Here is a 19,650-nt window from a genome sequence, read left to right as displayed (position 1 = left end):
GGATTCAGGGCGTTTTCACACTTTTTTTTAACAAATAATATTCAGGGCAGTAAATTTCTATCGGTAGATTTCAAAGTCTATCTTATCAGTACAAGCATGGAGGTAGCAGCGACTCTCTGCTACGTCCAAGGTACAAGTTACAACAGAAAGTTGAAGTTTTACGGTTATACCACCAAAACGGCAGCTGCAGTGCCTGTAACATTATTGCTAGACTGACCTTTATGGCATTTCCCATGATTTGTTATAAGACGGAAACGTTACGTACAGTAAATTTGAAGGTCATGTCCAGTTTGGAAATCTCGAATTTCCACTCGAGTCTGTAATGACAGTGTGGTATTTCGTGGTACACAACATTAGTATAGACACCGTCCCTCCACCCAGGAGGGACGGTGGTATAGACCATTCGCAGTAGCATTGGCAACATAAACATACGCTGTACCCGTGGTAACGCTAAAAAGCGTCACTGCACTATAAGAAACCTCTGCACTAAAAGTAAGATAACACCTACCAATATCCACTCATTTTACCATAGGATTCGCTTATCGCTTCCTGTCTTACTTGGTGAAGTGGATGACGGTGAAATCCTGGACATAGAAAATTTAGTTTAAACTGTCACAGTAGTCGCCATTTTGGATAAGAGAAATTTCCCACCATCCTTTGCAAAAATTGACCCTTTAGTGAACTCCCTAGCTTTGTATGTTCATATTCTTAGGATATTAACTTCAGAGTCATTTGATGACAGAGAAAATAGGCCAGTAGAAAACTTTAAAATTCTAATTTCCAGGCTTATTTTTGTACTTGGCGGTTGATTTGGGGACAGTGGGATAAAACAACCAAGTAAACAACTGACGCACACTGAGGGCGCCACCACGAAGCACAAAATTGAGAAGTTAAAGGTTCTATCGTTTTTCAAAACAAAGACATCTGCTGCCTGTCGTTGCGTTGTGTCAAGCTCTCCATTTGAACAGGACAATAAATGGCATACCGCGATTGAACGTTCACCAGTCCGGGGCAAGTTTCTTTGCCCGCCCCATCTTGCTCACCAGTGCACCTGTTTCCAGATCAAAGATGCTCGGAATCACCAAGAGGTCGGCGATACCGCTGTACACCTGCTGTGCAGTGTTTACTTTCGCATACTTCGTGATCACGGCAGTAAGATTATTCGCCTTCCTAACATTGCATGGGATAGACGGAACTACTAGCACAGAAAGCACTTCTGCACATAAAGGTAGCTTTAAGTTCACAATTTTAAGTTTTTCACTCCTGGCATAACTTGAAAATAATGTGTGCAAATACCACTTGCGATGTATTTTTCATGATCAAGCGCCTCTGCAAAAAAATCATGCACTTCGATAGAGTAAAAGTGCCACCAAGAAAGGACAGCGCCATCTATTTCAGGGTTTGTAGCACTAGTAGTAAAGTGTTCCATCACCATAGTAAATTTTGAAGATTGTAATCTAAGGTTTAATATATGCAAAAGCCTTCCAGAGTTTTACAATCAAAGTGACTGCTTACTAGTAAATGTAAATGCACCATTCTCATCAGTATACATACATGTAACAACCCTTTGATGATACACAAAATGTCAGAGAACAAATCTTTGACAAGGGAAATTTTGGCAAAACTTTCATGTCAAAGTTTGCGAATGTTGCCTGGTAATTCAAACATTTTATTAGTTAATGTTAAATTATATTCAGCATGTATTATATAACCTGTTTACAGTTAAAACATTTTAGAATAACAATTCCATGTTAATTACCACCTTGGCAATCAAGAAGTGCCCACTTTGCCATGACTTGTCACCAGAGGGCAGTATCATTGATGTCTTGATTACATTTGATGATGATTGTGAACACTGCATCAACCAGTGCAGTGCTTTTCTGCTAATACTGTTGTCAGGAGAGATAACATTTCATCTTCTGTGGTGAGATTTTACAAACGTGTAAAGAATACGTTTTAGCAAAAAGCAAAGGTAACACTTATGCATTGGAATGTGATTCAATCACAAATACCACAACTTTCCTTATTTGTCTGCTAGCAACAAATTTACTGTGTGGAGAAAGTAAGTTTCCACCTAGAACTACAAGTTAAACAGGCTTTGCTTTTTGTCTCCAATTGTTAATACCACTGGAAAAAACCTGATTACCAGTCTTAACTCACAATCAAAGGTCACAAATGTCTTATCTGTATTGTTGTATACCCTCCAAACAGGTGCCTCTGGATTGAAAATTCTCTGCTATGATGCTCTGCTGCTCTTGGTGTTTGTTCTTCAACACAGTTTGATGGCACTGCCTTCATTCAAGAATTTTCTGGAGAGACATGGCTTTGCTCCAGTGACCAGATGTGTATATGTGATCTCAACCTGCACAGCTTTACAGGTAAAACATAGTGCCATATTTGTGTCAACCAGCCTTGTACAGCTACAAGTATGTGTTAAGGTGTAATGTGCTTACAGATATTCGGACTATCAAACTTTTACAATTCGTCTCTGATCTACCTTATGTTGGGGTTCATTCTAAAGCTCTTGATGTAAGAAAACTTTTCACTGTCTACATTGAAAATTTAATTTTTTTCTATAGAGTTAACACTGGGATGGCGGCCATTTTGAATTTCAAATCATGGTACATCTTGGGTAATTTGTTTCTCCAGTACCAAATTTGCAGTGACCCCTGATTTTAATTCTTGATTTTGAAAGAGAATGGTTGAAGTATTCCTTGAGGAGAGTTTTAGCAAACGTTTAAGTCTTTCACGTTTGAGACACATACTACCTTAACCCTTTCACCACCATGGTTTGTCCCAAATCCATCGTTTTCCATGGTAAATTTTGACCTGTATACAGGGAACTGGGGGTGAAAGGGTTAAAGAGTTATTTAGGCCTCATTCATGTCACAGATATGTTTTGATCAAGTACCTGTATGACCAATTGGTGTGTTTGCAGGTAGTGGGAGCTAAGAATTTAGATTGAGTGAGTGTCACCTTTTTGTCTCAGCTCTTAAATACTGAGGTCCAATCTCAGCCTTTCTGATAACAGAATTGTACCAAAGCCTGTTGATGTAGCTTTGATATTTCCTTTTGCATGCATTTTCATAGATTCTGGTGAGCAACTGGCAGGCTGTCACATCTGAGACTGGTCCATTGTGGACGACTGGCTTCAAGTGGCTACTGGTACTAGTGCACTGTGTGGAATGGATTGTCATAGCCACCACTGTCCTGATTGTTGACTATGCTGAGTTGATCGGAGTGAAACAGGTACAATTTGTCTGAAAATATTGTTCACCGCTTTCTCCCACAACTCATGACATGCTATAATCGTTTGATATAGAAAAGAAAGATATTTAAGTTTATAGAGCATTGAAAGCAATCACTGCTGCATTTTATGATTTTGTTCTGTATTCATGTACATCAACAAAATTTTACTAATTCCCCCATTTTCTCTCTGTGATTACTTAATCAACATGCTTATACCCTGTCTGTATAATGACGAGGTGACTCTGTACAGACCTACCTTACTGTGTATCTGTACACTATGATGATATATTCCAGGGAGCAGCATACTTCATCTAAAACCTAGATGGTTCATCCGGTTTCAATAAACAGAGATATAAATGATACATTTCTGTCAAAATACTGTAAATGATCTTTTCATTCTTACAAGCAACTAAACTGAAAGATCTGACGCTCCCTACACTCCCCTCCTCTTAAGGGAGGGGCGTAGAGAGTGCCCCCAAGTGACGGATCTTCCAGTCTAACAAGCAACGAAAGAGATGGAAAAGATCAACATCCCAGTGTGTAACTGTTCATTTCAAACTGCAAACGCTGGACTCTATGTATGGTTATTTACTAAATCTAGCTGACCGTTTTCCCATAAAATACTAATCTCAACCACAAAGAAATGCCTATGAATTCATCTACTTCCCTGACTACTGATCAATTACATTATGTGCTGATTTGAAAAAGAAATATAACATCCTAAGTTTATTGTTGTTATTTATTTACTTGTTGTTTTTTTTTATTGATTCATTTGGTACTATTGTTGTATGGTTTGTGTGACATTGTTTTCAGATATACTATCATCTTAATGGTCAGGGCAGTCCCATGGCCAGGAAATCAACTTCCTTACAAAGACTCTACAGCCACACACGCCATCCTGTCTTCATTGCTATGATGATTATCCTGTGGTTCCAGCCTGTGATGACCGCAGACAGACTATTCCTGGCTGTCATCTGGACTCTGTACGTCATTATGAGGAGCAAAGTTGACAATGAAGATGTCCGGTATTTGAGGGAGCAAGCACAGCGCAAAGAAAATTTCCTCCTGTCAAGGTATAATCATACGTGTTTTAAATTTGTAGTGAAAACTTAATATGACAAAGTTTGCGGTCATTAGGCATTATGTTTTTAATTTCCTAGGAATTTAATTACATCCTGTCTGTCAGCATTCTATAACATGATGAAGGAATGACAGAAAGTACCTTCAACCCCACCGACAGAACAGCGTAAAGGTACAAGTTAAAATGTCTTGTATCTTTAAGAAACATATTCTTGTCCAGCTGCTTGACAAACATATAGACATATGAGCTTGAATATCACAAGGTTCTGATTGTGTTCTAGTGATGCATTGGAATTATGTGGCAGTTAGTGCTTGAAAATTCAGTTTTATGCTTTTGGTCAAACTTTTTGTATGGAAACTTGAAACCATTCCCCGTTAAATCATGAATGAAAATTAAGTTGAAAAAAAGTTGAATACAAGAGAAACAAATTACACAATATTTCCTGGCACTTGAAATTCAAAATGCCGGCCTTCCCTGTTTTAACTCAATGGGGAAAATTAAGGTTGCAATTTTCACAAAAGTAAGCCATTGAAAACCTTTTAATACTTCATAAGCTTTAACCCTTTCACCACCATGGTTTGTCCCAAGTCCAACTTTACCATAGTAAAAATGGATTTGTGTACAGGGAACTGGGGATGAAAGGGTTAAAATAAGCCCTAACAAGTAGTGGACTGAAAAACGCATTCTAAATGTTTGGGAGTCAGAATGTGTGTTCTTGAGGCACTTTCAACCCTAAAAAATACTTGCCTAGACATGAAGATACGACCTTAACACAGTGTTTCTCTACATGTTGATCCAATCCTGTCAACTAGGGTGTTACAGTGTAAAATAATAGAATCTGACTGTGAGTGCGATGTTACATTTGTAGGCTACACAAATGCTCATAAGTTGATGATACCTTGGCAGGGCAAAAATTCTGTCAGAGAGCATCTCTTCGGGGCACTGTATCTTTGGCAATGTTGCCTAAACTTAATATGGCAAACAAATAATCATGGTAAATATGGTAATCATGCACAAATCAGTTGAATATTTTGCAACATACAGAATTTATTTTTTGTCACATTATTGATCAAGGCTGGTGTTCTGCTATACTGATCTGTTCGAGGTATGCAATGCAGCACAAGAATTGAACGTTGTGAGGGGATTTGTGTCGATGTATGTACAATGCATGTGCAAAAATGTTACATATATAAAATGTCCAAGTTTTTCGACTTTTGTGTTTTACTTCTTTGATGACTTATCAGTGTTGTGATGTCGAAAAAAGTTAGGAATATACATTGCAAGAGTACTTGCTGTTTGTAGCAGGAATAGACAAGGCTGAGATGATACAGTACATTGCCAGTATTAGTCATTGCTGCTATCAAGTGACTTTGTACAAGTCCAAGTGCTCTCAACCTGTTGTTCAGTTTTCTGTGTTTTGATCAAAATTTTGACAGAAAACAAAATTTGGAAACACATACTAAGAATGGTACGTGATGGCTGTTTTATGTTGAGTTTCCTTATCATTCTTGTAATACATGTTTATGGATATGAGCCACCTTATAGGTGAGGAAATATACAATCAGCAGAGATGAGTGCCGCCTTTTTATCACTTTTGAGTCTAGCGCCCTCAGAGGCTGAAAGTTGGTAACCTGATTCTTTGCTTTTTATACTGCCCTTCAAAAATACTTAATTATTTACACAGGTCCTGTCTTTCACGTAATTATCTTCTTCTGTTCTTCAGTAAGTCCCTTGTAATTTATAGCAGTTCAGTTCTACCATTTTGCAAGACATTTCAGTGATCAAGTTGACTCCAGTCAGTGACGGAAAAAGTTTCATCTTGGAATTTGAAGTATTTCAAAACAGATTCCTGAATTTCAAAGAGGCGTGACTGATGAGTTGAAAATTACCCTTTGGGTCAAAGGTCATTTTACTCCATGTAAGATTTTATTTCACAATTTATACAGTAAACAGTTAACCAGCTGATAACCAGATCATTACTGCCACTTAAGACAAAAAACAAAACAGGAAACGAAGAGATGTCAAAATATGCTCAAATTCAAGTAACCAAAGAAAAATTTGCGCATTAAAACTTTTATTAAATGCAATTTATGCAAACAATTCTTATGCAATTTACGCAAACCAAATATTACTTATTTGTTACAGGCAGATCACTATATCTTTGTAGGGGATCAGGTATATATAAATAAGCTGTGTCATGTGATAATACCAGTTCAGAATTTCTTCCATCTCTACTTCTCATCAATGTAGACGAGAAACGTGAGGATAATAATATGTTGATAGATATATTAACATAGCTCCAAAGTCAAAACTTTTTTAACAAAATTATGAAAAGAGTACAGTGTGTTGTATATGTCTTTTGTCAACCTATCTTTAGTAGTTTTTAGAAAGTACACTTCACTCATGTTAATCTAATTCCTGTATCAGAAACATTTGCAGTGTAGTCACAATATTCCAGTAAAACTGGCTTCTTTCTTGTAATGGAAGTTTGTAACCTGTACCGTCGTTGTACTTATCCCAGTCGCAGTATTAGAATTTTTCAGTATTATATAGCCTATTGGTGTATACCGGATGTAATGTATTTATCGTCCAAAAGCTTTACTAAATGGATTGTTTATATTTCAGTTAAAGCTATATCAGAGATAGTAAGTTATAGGAACATAGTGTGACCAGTATATTTATATTAGGTATTTATTGCGATACTTTCATATACAGCCATAGATGTCACTAATTTTTATACTATTTATTGGGAAGGTTATATTTTAATCATTCGCTTCATATTTATTGCTAGGGGAATGTTTATAAGGAACTCTATGGTGTGTAGATTACTGTGTATCTGAGAGTAATAAAACATGTTTTGTAGATATGAAGTGTGCCTCTCATCTGCTATGTTTGTTTTGCTGTGTTTTCATTGGATAAGAGATTAATATCACCATGGCAACCAAAACTTATAAATATTCAAGTTTACCTTTTTTTGGAAACAACATATGAAGAAGTGAGTGTGCAATACTTTTGTTTTGGTTTCTATAATGGTGTAGACACAGAAATGATGGAAAAAGTTGTAAGGGGCGGTCAAAAATGGGATGGGGAAATTTACAAAGGATAAATTCCTAACAAAAATTGTAGATATGCTGGCTGATTTTGACAAAAATTAAGGTTTGTCTAAAAAGTGTAAATTTAGTTTTTAATAGAATGCATTTTGTGTAAATCCTTGTTGTGCAAACTAACTATCAGATTTTGGAATGTAGAAATAATCTTGTGTCAGCATCAAGACCACCCCCTCAAAAAAATGTACTGGTCCAACCGTAAGCCAAACATGTGCACCTTCAGTATCCGAAGTGTTCAATGCCAAAGGAATGTACTTATTCTGATCCTACCTCCACAGAATTATACATATGTTGAATTACGCTATCATTTTTAACAACAAAACGGAACAAATGAAGTTGACACCAGGAATAAAGGTCATGCAAACGAACTGTTTCAAAGGCCGATGGTGTTTTTAAAGGAATATGTGTTCGGCAGAAACAATTACAAATAAAAATTGTGCTAAGCCAATGTTCATTTTAGAAAGTTAATTGTCATCTTTCTCACGTTGTCCCATGATATCTTCAGGACTTTCAAATGTCTCCAATAATCAGATGGGAGGGTCAGAGAGTTTTTCTCTCCTTCCAATTCGAGACTTTTTAATTGAGGGGGATTAATATTTATTCATATAGAATGAAACTTTGACAGCCGAGACTTTTTAATTGAGGGGGATTAATATTTATTCATATAGAATGTAACTTTGACAGCAGATATGCCCACCAACAATATGAAATGTCATGTTTGCTTAAACTGTAAACATGTCCGTGCTGTAAGTAATGCCTGTAAACGAAAACTACGAAAGGAGCTGCCTGTGGCGTGGAAATATAATAGCGCCCTCCGGCGACAGTAACTATCCCTCCGCGAATTTGAGTGTGTCGCAAGTGAATAAGGAAATGTCCTCCCTGGAATAAAAAAACGTTTACGGCAAACCTCGAAGGGGAAAGGCAGTACTTCATTCTGCTGAAAAAAGTCCTCGATTTGTCGACAGGTGAAACCCGGATGGAAATGCTAAACTGCACGTATGAAATCGCAAGTCTTTTAATATATATCCTGTAACATGGTATGCGCCTCGCTCGGAAATGAAAGATTTGAACTTTTCTCAAGGAATCTTTCAACCACGCTCTTTCGAAATCAAGAATAAAAATCTGAGGTCACCGCTCAAATTTCAGTACTGAAGAAGCAAATTAGCCATGCAATATTTACCGATATATGACATTCAAAATGGCTGCCATCCCTGTGTTAACTCTATGGAGAAAAATAAAATTTTCGATTTTCGGAAAAATAAGATGGTAAAAATTTTCCTTACACCAAGAGCTTTAAAATGAACCCTTACAAGTGGTAGACTAGAAAAGCATTGTAATGTTAAAGTTGTAGAGTCCGAATATCTGTCCCGGAGGCGCATTCTACCTTAATTCTATTTCGTCTTGTCTACATCGTATCGCACATTCGGAAAAATTTTGAGTGTTCAAATTGCCGTATAGTAGCAGTTCCTATAGCCTCCACCATGGATTCTTTGTGGTGTGCAACTTTCATTTGAACAAAACTGTCAATATATTGCTAGATTTCTTTGTTCTTAGGGAGTGATCGTAAATTTTCCTTGAAAGGGGGTAAATAGATATGGGGGGGGGGGGGGAGAGACGCTCTGTTTACTAAAGGACGTATAGCCTGGTATCCAAGACCCTGCTTTCGCAATATATCTTAACCCTTTCCCACTGAATAAAATTGTTTCGCTCTTTTCTCTTCGGAACACGATGCCATAAGTTTTGAAGAGCGCCTCGCATAGTTGCCTCGAATAAAATATGTCAGTTTGAAGTAACAGGTACACGTATATTACCGCCAAAGGTATAAATCAACTCAATGGTCGTAGTACAAAGCCTGCGCGTGTAGTTTCCATGCCGCGGCGGTACACTTACGATGGCATGCAAGGCGTAACAGCAATTTGTAAACAACTAATTTTGTATTTAACGACCCTGCTCTCTCCAGTGCGGTCTGGCAGGTTGGATTTACAGAACATCGCCGAGAAAGAACGTCGCTTGAAGGTAAGCGTTGCATGTTGAACTTCTTTTGGTAGTGAACGTAGAAAGCAAAGAAATATCTTTCGAGTATGGGGCTGTAAAATGCCGTGTCATCGGGTGATTCTTTTTACATGCTATATGTATCAAATTGCAGAGTTGATCAGAGTAGATACCCGGCCGAGATACAAGCACTGTTTTTTTCATGGCACAGAGTGCGTGAAATCGTCTTATAGAAGCTCAACCACCCGAAAAATGTTGCCTCAAGAATGCGCGAGAAGTAGACTGTCTTGTGTCCGTCCTCTTTCCTCAGGTTGTGACAACACATCTGTGACCTACTTGCCGCCATGCACATGACGTATACATGCACCCTATGTTCCAAAACTCACTGGCGACGGCCTTGCACTTGCCACCTATCGCCCGAAGCCGGATATTTCCCGCATGTACAGAGGGATTGATAATCTCCGCGACTAGCATATACAGAAACGGGGTCAACACTTTGGGAAAAAATGAATTTTGGACAAAGATATATGACTAGGTAAATATCCAGTGAACTCCGGTGTCATAGTCAAACCGATTATTTTCTCATTTTATTAGCTACCCGCTGACGGGTTGGCAATCAAACGAGTGCAAAGTTCAAGATATCGCGCGACACTGTGAACTACGCAGAAAGTACACATTTTGAAGCAATAATGAAAACAGGTCGAAGAGTGGCTGCTAATTTTCTTGAGGCTTTTGTTCGTAAAAATGTTGTACATTGAATATAAAAAAACGAACCTTTTTAACATATCAAATATATTGTCAAATTAAGATGTACGCTATAAAAGAATTAATTTGTTGTCGGCTGTATCGTGACTTGCCTCGCAAAAGGGTTCAGATTAATTTGTATTGAACACGCTGTTCCTTCACATTGTGTGTGAGTAATATTCGCGTGAAACTGAGGACAATCGAATGATGTTTCGTTTATTTTCAGCCGCTGTTAAAATTAACAACGCTCCCCCCTCAAGACGTGCTCAGTTGCACTCACAATCACGATAAAACTATATTAATCGATCACACTTCAGCGAGTTTACAGCTTCGAAGACTGGCCAGATTAACCAAAATTGAAAATTATGGCGTGAAAATCTGAGACAAAGCCACTGTCATGGCAATAACATATAACCGTGACATAGATTGATATTTTTGATTCATTTACTACATTCTTGATATAGGTCGATATGCCATGAGTAACATGTCAGTCGATGTTTTGCATGTCATTTCCATGTCAGATTTCTTTTCCTGGCGCGACAGAGTATAGTTCTATTTCTGACGCGACGGAGTATAGTTAAATCTCTGACGCGACAGAGTATAGGTCTATCTACCAAAATTTCAAACACGCGCTTCTTTTTTAAAAATGCATAATAGTGTCAAAAATAAACTGGCTTTTAATGAGAAAATTTAAAGTTTCGCTAGAGATTTTTTAAACAAAAGTTGATTGTTGATCCCTCTGTACCATCGTAGAATCGCCACGCGTCTTACTCGTACAACTTAGCTGAGTGTCAACAGATAATACTGTTTCATGATTTTTTTTGTTTGTGTAAAACGCGTGGAAGTATAAAAATCGCATGGATTTTTTGTTGGTATTCTTAAATGTGCGATACTTGCCGTCTTTGCAAAAACTGACAAGCTATCTATTGTTTTCCACCTCAAATCACAGTCTGTTTTCTGATTGGTTGGACTTTGCGACACCGATGCCACCTTATCACGCCTACACGATTTCTATTCCAGTCTGCAGCCATTCCCCTATCTGAGTGTATTGTCAGAGTGCTGACGACTTTCATTACGTTGCTCTGAGTAAGCTTATACTTCAAATCAAAGTTCTCTCTGCTCGGCATAGAGGTATATACTTACCCTTTATTAATTTAATGAAGACGTTATCAACCCAAGCTATAGATATCTTACTAATAAATGGCAGAGTGCTCCAGTTACATCTGATAGAATTTTCATGACGTTTTTACTTTCCGTGTATATTATTAACCAGCTGGTTTGAGATTATTTTGTAACGAAAAAATCATAACGACACAGCTTTTTTCCAAAATATAATCCGAAATGAGGATTACATTTAATTCTGTAAGATGGGGACTCATCCCGCAAATCATCCTACCGGCGCTAACTGACTTTGAAACATTACAACCCCAGATTAATCAATCAATCAATCAATCAATCAATCAATCAATCGATAGGTCAATCAATAAATCAATCAAAACGATGATAGCTGCATCCGTACTGTCTCACTTCTCTTAACTATATAGCATTTACAAGCGACATTATCTTCTTTATCGCTTCTCATTATATTGTTTGTCAACCTATCATTATGTTGCTGTCGCCCAAGTAATGGTGCGAGGGGAACTGTCCAACATGAAAGGCAGCGCCATCTTGTGTCAAGCATATGTCCATACAGCATACTTATCAGCAAAATGTGATACACGACCCAGGTGCAACCTTCGAAATACAGAATACAGTGTTTAAAATTCCGACTGATTGAAACGACACTCTCTACCTAAGTTTTCTATTTGTATTCAGTCACGGTCGCTCGCTGTGTAGAGGGACAATGGTTGAATACACTATAGCTTTGTTTTCGTGCTTGACCCTTTCTCAGGGTCATCAGCGATCTGTCAGAGTTTTTTTATCAGTACTGTCAACCTCTGTCATAACAGTCCTGTCCTTCTGACGTAAAGTTGTACCCAGCAACCAGTGTTGTAGAATTTTCTTGAATATTTCATAATCACAGAGGAACGTAGACTGTCTATGTTTCTCTGTGTATGCTACAGTGGACAAGAGTTGCATGTACCCAATCTTCGAAATGTTAAATCCACAATTTCATACTTAGCCTACAATTTTTGCTATTTGTTGAAATACGTTAACGATTACACGCCCTAATTTTTGCTTGTCAAAACTGCCAATGGGTATTAAATGAATTGTGGATGTTGACATGTGTTGCCACATATATTAGAACACTTACGAAAATTCAATATTGAACAAAGCATCAAATGGGTAATTTATCACGTTTCTTTGTGCACGACTACAGTAATACATTGTTCCAAGGCACAGAAAATCTAGTGAAACCATGCAACGCAATTGTAATACAAGCAAAAAGAATGATATTGGCTCAGATCTGAGGTCAACAGGTCAAATAAAGCCACTCTAACATCGCATACAACGATTGATGGCATGCCCTAAAAATTGATCTGGTCATATCTGAAAATAAAATAGGTCCGTATGCATAGTTCCCAGTAATTTTCGTCACCCTACAGGGTCAAGACTCTGGCTTTTGATAACGTTTTCATCGTTTTTTGTTGCAGAATAGAAGGGACCGCATTCCTTTTCCTTAAAGTATTTTGAAGTACAAACTGCCGATCTTGCAAACACAGCGCTTGGTGCACGATATGCAATGTAACAGTGCATTGAACGTATACTAGTCCCCGCTAAAATTAAAATGAAGACGTGAGCAATAGCATTGGTTGTCACAGATGTGAAAGGTGCGCCTGCAAGTTTAAGTTAGGCGATTCAAACGAATTTAGGAAGGCGAATAAGAAACACAATTTTTGACACCACACAAATAATGGATACTGGCATCCATTTTTTGCTCTCAAAATTTGACTATTCTTTGCTTTAGAATATGCGCGGCATACATGTGTAATTCCTCTTTCGAAAAACAAACTGTTTTGCAGACCGTCCTGTGAGACGTATATTTTCATAAAATTGGCTGTAATACTAAATTTTGAAGATAATTTTTCGCTGTGTAGATTTTTCCCATTTTAACCACGCCCTCCTAAGAATTCTCCGGCCCTCAGATCATTGCTAACCAGTGTACTGAAATTTATCAAAACTTCGTGTGTCGCGTGAAATCGTACATTTCTGTGCCATGGACGTACACGTATCTCAAAATGGGAACCAGGGACATCATTTTGTAAATCATTTGGGCCTCTAACTTATACCTACAACATATCTTGTGACAACACCGTTAGTTCTATAGTTCTCACCACAAGAACAGTGAGATTTGAGATCCTATACAACCCCTAAGTTGGTGGAAGACAGTTCTGGACTTGACTCCCCAGCATGCAGTTCTGAGAGCCAATGAAGCTGACCGTCTACTAATCACCCTAGTTAAGTGATCATGGAGCGGAAAGACACCCTAGCTCTACATCGAGTGAGAGAGCCAAGTGTTGCTTTCATGTGAATGTGAAAATGTATGAAGAATGAGTTAAGAGTACTTTGACTCTTGTTGGATGATTTTGAATCTTGCTGGTTTTTTCAGGGCTCGGACAACCTCTTGAAGAAACTCGGTCATGTGTACTTGTATTAACATATCATCTATTTTCTCTCTTGACCACGAAAAATAGTGCCGCAGACAGCCCATAGACCATGTCACTTCATGTCACGCAATTTAATAAACAAAGCTGACATCTCTAAAGGAGAGATGCAAATTTGTTGTCACAGAACAACTTTCATCGGCTGTAATCCTTCGTTACAGGTGGCACTGTTGTTTAGCCGAGAACTTGTCAACCTCAAACCATCTACCTTAAATATACGCCAGCAATGCATGAACTAGCCATCATCAATCAAATTAAGAACAACAGCAATAGAAAGCAGATTGCACTGATCATGAAGTCCCGCAATCAGAAAATAATCGACCCAGCAACAAACACTAAGTGGACCCATCTGTTAAAAACAAGCATACGCATGTCAGAATTACCACTGACTGTATGTATGTGTTCTCAAATGTATGGCAAAGTTCTGCGTTGCAAAGTCTAGAAACTAAGTCGATAAAATTTTGCCATTATACCATTGTCTACCATTGTCTCTTAGTTTGGAATCCCGGCACAGCTTCATATCAGGTCCTTGAACAGTGTTTAAAATATCCATCATGTAATATTAACACTAAATCATTTATGTTATGCCAAGTAAAAATCACCTGCTTGAAATTCGTCTTTCTGTTTGTTCTAAATGATAAGTGAATAAAATTTCGAAATGTTTTCTCACTAATGATTTCCTGGACATGGCACTGGGGGCCCTTAAATAGCAACCAAACATTATACAGTAGCAAATGTGGGTACCCTCAATTTGATGACGTCAATCACAGTGGTTACGTAACACATTTCATCCGTCCTCGGACAAAACTGAAACGACTTTGCAACGTTATAAGGATTTACAGAGAGGTGTTTAGAGAGAGGGTCCCTGCCCGAATAAACATCTTTGGCTAGCGACGTTGAGATGTATCACGTTTCAATGACTATTTTACTCTCAACACAGTGTTAATGCCTTCCATTGTGGGTGAAAAATAAACAACAAACAAACGAAAGAACGAACAACATCAACATCAACAACAACAATGGTAATATTAATAACAACATAGTAAACACCAGATGACAACTAAATCTTTAGTCATTGCAGGGCTTGTTCAAATCCAAAGTGACTGAGTGTTATTACTAAAACATATCGATGTCTTTGAAGTTTAATACAAAAGTCCAATAAAAAGGCACATAAGTATGCGCATATGAATAAAACATGCCTATATAGATGTACAATAGACAGACAGAGATACAGACAGACAGACAGAAAACACACACATACACTTATATATGAACATATATAGTGTTCGATGCTAAAAGCATACATATAACAATGTATATAACTATATATATATATATATATATATATATATATATATATATATATAAATATATATATATATATATATTATATATATATATATATATATATATATATATATATATATATATAAGCTAAAGATACCTACACATAGTATTTCAAGTGTATTTTTCCATTGTTACGTAAACCGCAGGGTACATACACAATGTGTGCAGTCCATAAAAATGTACACTGTTTCTAATGTTTTCGAAAAGCCGCATATAAACCTGGTTCCTGTTATCTTTCGAGAAAGCTCTGTGACATCTCGAAAAGCCAATAATACTTGCTTAAGAAAATGCTCCTTTCAAACATCTTTTCATAGAATGTTCGATAAGGTTTTCCTGTTTCGCCATTTTACGAGGGGAAAATCAATTATTTAGCGACAAGCTCTTTCATAGATGACTTTATTTTACCAATAGCTTTTACACTAGGTGGGCAAATATAATGAAGGCCCAAGGGCGAATCCTATGATAATATAGCTGCCGTTTGCATATTTTAACGAGCAGGGTATATCATTTTCAGTCGGCTGATTCGGACGAGACTTTCGAAATAAGTGCATTCTCGACACAAAAAAGGGAGTCGCCGCGGATGATTGCTGTATGTGAGGTATCCATGGGTAAAACCGTTGCTATGCGATACGGCATTTCTATTCTATCCATAAGAAGGGAATATCATGATCATTTGACGTCTGGTTATCAGCGCCAAGGGAATGAACAGACACAATACTTGTAGGCTGTACATATTGTTGTAACGTTGTTGACGTTTGGCTCCGAAAAAAATTCTTATTGGAAATCTCACCAAGGTTTGTTGCGTCGTTGCCGATAGCAACCACGACGATCCATCGGAGAGGAAATAATGTACTCGTAGTCATATGTAAATGTCGTTTCATAAATAGAATATACTGGCACACTTCGAACTTGTCTCTCTCAACAGTAACCTTTTGTGCTGTGTTGATAATCACTGTCGTCTGCGCGAATCTGATTTCATACAATTTGAAGGAAAAATGATGTTCCCTCAAGCTTTTTCAGAGAAGAGGGAGGTCATCGGAAATTTGATATCGTTATTTGGAATAAACCCAACAGATCTGTCGAATCTGATTCTGCTTCCATGAAAGAGCGAGAATCGCTTTGGACGATGGATATTCTCAAGCCCTCAACAAACAGATCGTCTTTGCCATTTGTATTTCTTCAAGTTTAGCTCACTGGTCTATTGCTTCAGCTGTATGTTTTTTTATGTACAGGTAACACTACACGACCATAAAAATGCCCGATATGTGTCGTCCGATGTTTCTTAATAGCCTTCGTTCAAAATTTAATGACCCAACTCCTAAATTCCAGCGCTGCGGCTGAGGCTTCGGCATGGCAGTGAACATACACGGTATATACTTGTTTCCCATCCACAAAAGTAAAACATCGATTCGAGTGGAGACACTTTGCGTTTCCCTTGCCATGACACAGTGGACATTTAAATTTAAGCTGAAGGTTATCTTGAAGCTTAGTGTCGTCACACAGCGCCACCAATATAACACAAAACGGAACGCAATTTTTTCAGTTTTTCCAAATCTTACTTAAGTTTGGAAAGGCCTTCAAAAGCCAAGAGGCTACTATTCGTAGCTCTGTTCTCTCTGAGTATATGCAGAAACATCAAAGTTTAATTCGAGTTTAATGTTGCTCCGTTTACTGGTGAGTGGTTGCTAACACTACGCGTCGCTTATATGCCTTACATGGCTGTATTTTGCACAGCCAGCGATTCAGTATATTGTTGAGTTCTAAGAAAGATGGTCGTGTTCAAATTTGCGCCTGACAACATTGCGTTTTAGCCAACATTAAGTAGGTGTACTTCTGATTTACCACCTAATTGCTATGTGTGCAGGGCACGACAGCTGCAGCATTGCTTTTCAGTTTCTAAGAATTGTTTACAAAATCTTTCCAATACACTCAGTGTTCATTTATCATTTCTGCTCAGATAAGCTGCCCATATGTATCGTTATTCCCCACCAGTGAAGATTTGTGTCTCTATGTTAATTCATCATTTTTTCATTTTTAATGCTTGAATTTCCTAGATATCACCATAAATGCTGTCTCTGTAGAGATATCGTGGAAAGTGTGAAGAAAAAATATGAAAAAGGCGAGGACGGAAATAGTTACCGAAAATCGTTTTTGAATTAAATTTGCCGCACAAAAGGTTGATGTTGATGTTTAGCTGACATTGCACACTTCAGAAAGGCGATTTGTAATATTACAGCTCCCTTATCGTATAGCACTGCACTGAACGCAGTTTTATTCATCTAAATGTATAATCAGCCGACCTGAAAAACTGATCTCAACCTTACACGTTTATCCGTCTACTTGTTGAAACTCTCTAAATTTTATTACATCTTATAAAATTTATGCGGCAATTTGGTCCCAATGTGTGATTTTTCTCACGATAGAAGCTATGGTGTTGGCGGGAGTTGTATTGACTGCGTTTATTTATATATAAACGCTGAATTTGTCACAGTACCATGTCAGTGAGAGACTACGCCGGAGAGGAAAGGGGTGGACACACAGACATGGAGACAGATTTCCCATAGAGGCTTGCGCATGCGTTCTGCAGTTGTACTCAAGAAAAAACTAAGCCTATACAATGCTAGTAAACTTGTTGCGTAGGTGTCAACATCAAAGTCGGACCAATTGAAAGAAAAAATCATAAAATTATCCTTTCTCAATTGAATACATATCTGTTGAGGTTGCCCAAATTTGAAAAGTAAAATACGTCAAATATAAAAGAATGAGAAATACTGTTTTACTGGAAATGTTAACAAATGTGCGTGCAGACGGTAAATGAGAGAAAACTGGACGATTATTTTGGAGCGTGTCAATTCATAAAAGTTAAAACGCACGTTGTTGTCTAAAATTAAATACATTAATGAAGTGTTCCAATTTTGCAGTTTCTTTATTTCATGCAGGTTCTTTATTTCCCCAGAGTCAGGCATATACACGACAGTCTATTAGCATTTCCAATTAGATTTCTAATTTAGGCAACAGCGTCCCTGCTTTGTGGCGTTGCTTTTGTCACTTATGACTATTAGTAATTTATTTCGATCTAAAACTTGAAAGACGCTGCAAGAGAAGCGTAAAGATACGATCGATCATCTCTTCGAGACATAGCAGATGAAAAGAAAACGATGGCATTTCTCCTAGCGTCTGCCAGAGATATATATGCTGATGGATTAGTTACTGCAGCGCACTATACCAACCTCCGCTTACCGCACGGGGAGGGTTTCCGATCCACAGGGTCGATAGTCATGATTTGCCCATAATAAAAATTAAAATCGGTTGCGTTATCAGTAAATTTATAATATTACTTTGTTGAAAAACAAAAAAAATGTATTTCTGTCGTCATATTGTGCTTAAATTCCTCTAATTATTCACTGACCCTGCAGAAAGCAAAGGCAGAATTATGACAGCGCATTGCTGTACAAATTGTGTGCGATATGATGCTACAACTGCGCGAATTTGGCAGAATCTGAACATCACGTAGGATTCCAGAGCAGTTAGGCATTTATGTTAGTATACTATGATGACAGATGTGTTGTTTTTGTTTATGAACACTTCATATTTATATATTTTATTAAAGGGACATTAACTGTAACTTTTGACTGATTTTTCACTACTCTTTTTCACTACTACTAATGTATCAACTACAGAATTTTACTATAATCCGATCATCATGACCAATGCCCAGTGTCCTGCTTGCCAACACAGCCTGTAGATGTGAAATGACCATTGTTATTGTTGATAAATGTATTCTAGTCAGGACCTGAATACAAAATTTAAACAATAACAATGCAGATTATACTCGTATAGGGTATATTTATCAGCTAAATATCAGAAATTTCTCCATGGTTCAGGGATTCAAACCAGAAACTGCAGATGATACACAGAACAAAGAAAAATAAAAAAAAATGACCAAAGTTAAGTTACAGCTAATGGATCTTTAATTATATACCAGAGACTTTGAATTTTCATTATGACCTATCACGACTGACCTCGTGCTTCTTTATATATCTGATAAATGATCAAAATCATTGAGTTATGGTCGGTTGTGAGAAGACTGTTTATAACACAGAGAGTGCCCAGAAAACTCGACTATGCCTCTTTAAAGGGACGCCAGCTTTTACTTTTGATAAATTTCCATAAGAGCTAGCAAATAAGACAAATGGTGTGTTCCCGGTAAAATGCCTCCAACAATAAGGATACTTTGGTTGGTGGAATGTTTTTATTTTTCTATTCGTTGGCTCAAATGAAATATCGTAAATTTAAAGAATTTACTCGACAGTTTTTGAAAATGCGAAAAATGTCTGTGGTGGGTGAGTTTTTCTAGGGTAGGCTGGGTTACCAGAAACACACACATATTTTTGTCCTTTATTCTACATTTTCGAATTTATATTTCTAGATTATTAGGAAATATAAATTATCAGCCTCCATTGCAAGCACAAAGCATTGTTATGTGTTGATAAATGTGTTGGTGGGTTTTTAATGCCAAGGGGTT

At 37.5% G+C, this 19,650-nt stretch overlaps 2 protein-coding genes across 2 annotated transcripts in view; both read left to right on the top strand.

Annotated features, from left to right (window-relative positions):
* The first annotated feature begins 909 nt into the window (after nt 1–909).
* LOC139138144 (nurim-like) lies at nt 910–7,200 on the top strand. Its single transcript, XM_070706377.1, has 4 exons — nt 910–1,228; nt 2,212–2,378; nt 3,091–3,249; nt 4,063–7,200. The coding sequence occupies exons 1-4, from the start codon at nt 1,069–1,071 to the stop codon at nt 4,360–4,362; spliced, it is 786 nt and encodes a 261-aa protein (XP_070562478.1). The 5' UTR covers nt 910–1,068; the 3' UTR covers nt 4,363–7,200.
* A 2,114-nt stretch (nt 7,201–9,314) lies between these two features.
* LOC139138135 (probable G-protein coupled receptor 19) overlaps nt 9,315–19,650 on the top strand; it is a 65,711-nt gene continuing 55,375 nt past the window's right edge. Inside the window, exon 1 of the mRNA XM_070706370.1 lies at nt 9,315–9,453. The gene's annotated coding sequence lies outside the window, so the exon portion shown is untranslated. The remainder of the gene's footprint in view (nt 9,454–19,650) is intronic.

This window comes from Ptychodera flava, chromosome 1 (assembly GCF_041260155.1).
Source record: "Ptychodera flava strain L36383 chromosome 1, AS_Pfla_20210202, whole genome shotgun sequence".
In the NCBI taxonomy this organism is placed as follows: Eukaryota; Metazoa; Hemichordata; class Enteropneusta; family Ptychoderidae; genus Ptychodera; species Ptychodera flava.
This window is presented reverse-complemented; position numbering and strand designations above follow the sequence as displayed.

Coding starts and splice junctions, on each gene's coding strand:
- LOC139138144 (XM_070706377.1), top strand. CDS start 1,069: ATGCTCGGAATCACCAAGAGGTCGGCGATACCGCTGTACACCTGCTGT. Junction 1,229..2,211: donor AAGCACTTCTGCACATAAAG/GTAGCTTTAAGT, acceptor CCCTCCAAACAG/GTGCCTCTGGATTGAAAATT. Junction 3,250..4,062: donor AGTTGATCGGAGTGAAACAG/GTACAATTTGTC, acceptor CATTGTTTTCAG/ATATACTATCATCTTAATGG.